This window comes from Benincasa hispida, chromosome 7 (assembly GCF_027475165.1).
Source record: "Benincasa hispida cultivar pf3 chromosome 7, pf3_genome.v1.1, whole genome shotgun sequence".
NCBI classification, from domain to species: domain Eukaryota; kingdom Viridiplantae; phylum Streptophyta; class Magnoliopsida; order Cucurbitales; family Cucurbitaceae; genus Benincasa; species Benincasa hispida.
In genome coordinates this window covers 4,083,058-4,088,148 of record NC_143484.1, presented here as the reverse complement: position 1 = coordinate 4,088,148, position 5,091 = coordinate 4,083,058, and the positions used below count along the sequence as shown (strand labels likewise).

The window sequence follows — 5,091 nt, the reverse complement described above, 5'->3', positions numbered from 1 at the left end:
TAAATTTACAAGAAACACATTATCGAGTAATTCGATCTTTTCCTCTTAATTTACCTTTGTTGAACTTTATCTTGCAACTCTACACCCCAAATATAAATTTACTAACTCCAACATATTAACATCATACTTATTAACTCCACCTAGGGGACGAAATACCCAATAGTTTTTTAAAATGTCTTTCCACCCCCATTGAAATTTCAAAAGCTAAGAGTACATAAATAATAGGAGAGGAAATGTCAACAAGAAGCATTTGTATCTATTTCAATGTCATCTAAAACCTGGGGACACTAAAAAACAGTGGTGCTATCATAAAAGTTGTTCCACGTTGATCTATCTTCAAAAATTTGGAGACAATAAAAAATAAAACGCATACTAACAAGATGCTACGACCATATTTGAAAAATACGGACAAAACACCACATAAATTTATCTTGGATCTTCAGTAATGAAATTTATATGGTCAATAAACATAGATAAATAGGTAAGCTTTAACGATTGAGGTATTTATTATGAAAAATAAATTGCCATAACCGGCTTGGCCAAAAAATTGTAGCAGTTATGTTCACACAACAATGATATGTAAGCTACAAATGGATTAACTCTGCAAATTAAGAAATTAATGAAAAGAGGAATTCTTGTGGTTTTCACAAGACAAGTCTTTCCGACACAATAACTTCGTATGTTACCTCCCCAAATTTTCATCTAATTTTCCTCAGTGTTCTTATTTAACGAGGGGAAAAGAGTCTCAAAAAATTCTAGATTGGCGGATGCACCACATGTATCTCATTTAAGCAGTCGATTCCTTCAGATAAGCAATAAGATCGGCACGTTCCTGCGGTTTCTTCAGCCCTGGAAAAACCATCTTCGTTCCAGGAATGTACTGTATCATCAAACACATCCAGATTTTTGTTAGAATACTTTCTTGTACAAATAAATATCTTTGGAAGAAAAACTAATCGTTGGTAAAATATATCCAACAAATTCATATAACAAGTCCGCTTCGAGAACATTTTTCTCATCATGCTCAAAAATTAAAAATAACTTTGAATTCATCAAAACCATAGTAATCATAAGGATTAAGAGCTAGTAGAGATCCCAAATATGAGGATGTGTCAATGAAAGTTTTTTTTAGTATTAATAGAGGATGGAGATTCAAATATCAGACCCCTAGATCACTAACACAAATTACATATCATTTGAGCTATGCTTGCATCAGTAAAATAATTGTACCTTACAGAATGTGACATTTGGGAAGTTTCTATGGACAGATGATGAAGGAATAACAGTAGGAAGATAGGGTACAAACAATGTAGTTATAAACAACAGTTTGTTACTTGCCTTTTGAGCCATAAAGGCAAGAAAGAAACCATCACATTAAAACCATAAAACCTTCACACTTTTAAAAGGACGACCTTCAAGGAATAAAGAAAAAGAGTTTGTAGTGTCAAAAGGGGCCACAAATTTCCAACAAGAGATTATCTGGGGACTGTGTTCTTTATACACATGGACACCAACAGCGTGTTCGAATTCTGATCGCTTTTACGCGAGAAAGGGGGACCACCCTCTAAGCCTAAGTATTCCTCAATGACTGATAGCGTACAGTACCGTGAGGGAAAGGTGAAAAGAACCCTATTTAGGGAGTGCAATAGAGAACCTGAGATCCGATGCGAACAATCAATCGAAGGAGCGGCAAGCCTTTACTTGAGATTCTCTTAGTAAAGCGCACTCACTCTAAAGGCGCACCTTTTGCATGATGGGTCAGCGAGAAAATGGGAACAGCGGCTTAAGCCATTAGGTGTAGGCGCTTTCCAGAGGTGGAATCTTCGAGTTCTGAAACACAGCTCTAATGACATCTTTTCTAATGATGATGTGAGTGTTAATACATCCACTCAGGAGTTCCGAGAAAATTTCACTTTCTTTGAAAGCTGTGAATATCATTCATGCCAAGCTAAAAAGAAGAGAGGAATTTACCAAACTTCCTTCCTAGTTATGTCCATGAAAGGAGAGTGGACGAAAAAAACCCAATTTCCCACAGACCAAAGCGATTGAAACTTGAGGGTTTACGAGGATTTCCCTTTAAAGGAAGCCCCAAGTACAGGCTCAGGCTAAACCCTCCTCACAGCCGCAAATATAATTCAAGAGATCAAGGGAGGACCCACAACTAATGCCCAAATGCCACATTCACCATTAGATTATTTTGATAGCAGTGCGTTTTCAAAAGCATAGAAGACTAAAGAAGTAGTAGGATATTAAGGTAAGAGATTTCCACTAAAGGAGACTTATGAAGCAATTGAGAAGAATTGTGGAACTTAATGAGCTAAAAAATAAACTATTAACATCTAGATTAACTCCAAGGGAAGGGGGGATTGTAATACAAGTGGTAGACCATTCTTCCAAACTTCTGGCTATTAAAGTAGATAAAGAGCCCCACTTAACCGGGTTTTATTTTTTTATTTTTTTGATGTAAGGCGACTTGAAATGTTAAAAGAAAAAAAAAATCTGGGTCTAGCGGGAAATATGGTAAAAGGTGAATGTGTCGGTCGAGGTGCCCAAAATATTTCACCAGTTTTTGTTCAGTTGGAGAAGTATTATGAATAACAAGGCTACTTATTGTAATTATATAACATGACAATGCCTACTAGGTGTGCATTCACAATTAATATCACTTAATTCACAATTAAAACACCTGGAGAAGAACGCAAGCGAGTAAAATAACTTCAGATCAAATACCATAAGTTCTCAACTGTTAAGGAACAGAGAGTATATACCTTCTTGGGGTTAAGCAAGTAATCATACAACGTCTTTTCTTCCCATATCACAGCCATATTCTTGTTGGCAGCAGAGTAAGAGTATCCAGGAGTTGTACCAGATTGACGTCCAAATAGCCCATTCAAATTGGGACCTGCAAGATTCCAAGTTAAGACGCTCGTCTTAGTATCAAATTAAATATGAGAACTGCTAATCCTGCCCATCCTAGGTAAAATAGTACAAAAATAGCAGCTAAAAATAGCAAATATACACCCAAAAACCACAGATTAATGTACATTTATCTGTTAACCTCATTCACAATTCACGTTGACAAATGCCTATCACATCAAACAAAAACATATGGCCTCTTCATTACCAAGTTAATGCATGATTAACAAGTTTTAATTTTTTATGTTAAAAAAATATGATACATTTGTAATTACATCTATAATAGCATATATTCGTAACTATTTTTAAGAAATCCTTTGATCAAATAAAATTTCCAAAAAAAAAAAGGAAAGAACAATAACGTATGCCTTTAGGAGAGGGGGGGAGGGGGTTCCTTCTCACACGAGAACAAGGAATCCGCGGAAAGTTATCATTAGGCCGATACCAACTATTAGCTACCTAGAGTCCGTTGGGGAAAAGAGAGAGAGAGAACGATGAGATCGGTTAAGCCCTAGATTAAATCAGCATCACAATCCCCGAAGACGATTGAATACGTTCAGATTACTTACAGAAACGGAAAGATCTCTAGGCTATGATATCGAATCGCAAGAAATTCAGAGAAATGAATAAGAAATGCTAACAAAAATAGAGAAAGAGAGAGAGACCTTGCTTGTGACCAGCCCCCTTGTCAACAGTGTGGCACTGAGCGCATTTGGTCTTGAAGATCTTCTCTCCAGCTTTGGAATTGCCGGGAGGGGCTTCGTCAAAGCTCGCCATGGCCGTGGGAATGAGGTGGCGTTCAGATCTGAGGGCTAGGGTTCGCAGAGTGATGTGGAAGGATGGAGAAGCCATTCTTTGTATTTTGCTTCATTATATAGCAATGCACCGCATAGGGTCTTTTTTGTCTTTTTACAGTTCCCTTTATTTCCTCTTTTTAATTTTTGCTTTTAAGTCGGCGTTAAGATCACCCGTCACCGCATGTTTGAAAATACCTGGTAAGAATTGTCTGCGTTTCTTTTTAATTTCTTTTCTCTCTTTTTCTTCTTTCAAAACGATGCGTTGTCTAAATGCCCACCGTTGATTATTTCGCCCAATTTAATTTTATTTTTGTTAGGTTCAAATTTTATTTTACTTTTTGTTTTTTTTAGCATTGAAATGAAAACACAAGCAAACAAAAGTAAACTAAAATGTTCGAATATCCCTACAGGCAATTGAGGTCATCCATGATTTGTGATCTTTAATCCAAATCTCCAAATGTTTGAAGTGACAAGCATGAATCACAAGCTCATGAGCTGCAATATTTCTTTTGTGTTTGAGAAATAGGAACTTTGAATGAAACTACTCTGGTGTTTTAAACGAAGAGCATCAAGAAAATCTTATAATTCATTCAAATACTTCTCTTGACATGTCAAAAGCTTCCATGAAATTTGATAATCCAGTTTAGGAGAAAGGGGGTGTAAGCCAACTTCAATAGTGGTAGTAATGCCATTAAAAAGAGATTTTAGTAGAATTTATGATCTATTCCAGTTATGAATTTTATGTACTTTCCTTATCAGTATTTTCTTTCTTGTATTTTCCTTTTCTACTATTTTCCTTTCTTGTATTTTGGTGCTATTTATTCTTCCATTCACCTTTGTAAAGTCATTCTATGTTAATTATATTGATTATTCAATAAAATACACAAAACAACATGGTATCAAGATCTTAGGTTTTTTATTCAACTATCGTTGCCTCTGTCTGATCGGCCTAGACGTTCCAGTACCTTGTTTATCCAGTGTCGCTGCCATGTCTCAGCCAGTCTAGCACGCTCCACATATTTCCTCATTTCAACACCACCTTGTTCCGTCAACCTATGGAGATTCAACACTACCTAGCTCGTCCGTTTGTAGACCAGATCCGTGACCAACATTGGCAAACCCAGCTCGTATTAGGATGTATGACCTAAAACCTCAAAGTTAATATGTTATTTAAAATAACGGTTGATTATTTTATGCAATAATTCATTAAAGAAAGATCCGAGGTTATTTATGTAACTTAAACATGTATGTGGTTGACATACAAGTGGATCATATTTAAGTAATGACCTAAATGGTCTATAGTATATGGATAAGATTGGGTGTCTTACCCTGGTGACACTATGGATAGAACTCACTTTGTAATTGTTACAATAATTGT

At 36.0% G+C, this 5,091-nt stretch overlaps 1 protein-coding gene across 1 annotated transcript; it reads right to left on the bottom strand.

Moving 5' to 3' along the window:
* Nucleotides 1-482: 482 nt before the first annotated feature.
* On the bottom strand, nucleotides 483-3,901 carry LOC120082045 (cytochrome c). Its single transcript, XM_039037260.2, has 3 exons — nucleotides 3,582-3,901; nucleotides 2,769-2,902; nucleotides 483-880 (listed from the first exon to the last, which is right to left on the bottom strand). The coding sequence occupies exons 1-3, from the start codon at nucleotides 3,766-3,768 to the stop codon at nucleotides 788-790; spliced, it is 414 nt and encodes a 137-aa protein (XP_038893188.1). The 5' UTR covers nucleotides 3,769-3,901; the 3' UTR covers nucleotides 483-787.
* Between the last annotated feature and the right edge of the window lie 1,190 nt (nucleotides 3,902-5,091).

Coding starts and splice junctions, on each gene's coding strand:
- LOC120082045 (XM_039037260.2), bottom strand. CDS start 3,768: ATGGCTTCTCCATCCTTCCACATCACTCTGCGAACCCTAGCCCTCAGA. Junction 2,903..3,581: donor GGGGGCTGGTCACAAGCAAG/GTCTCTCTCTCT, acceptor GGAATCTTGCAG/GTCCCAATTTGAATGGGCTA. Junction 881..2,768: donor ACTTGCTTAACCCCAAGAAG/GTATATACTCTC, acceptor TTGATGATACAG/TACATTCCTGGAACGAAGAT.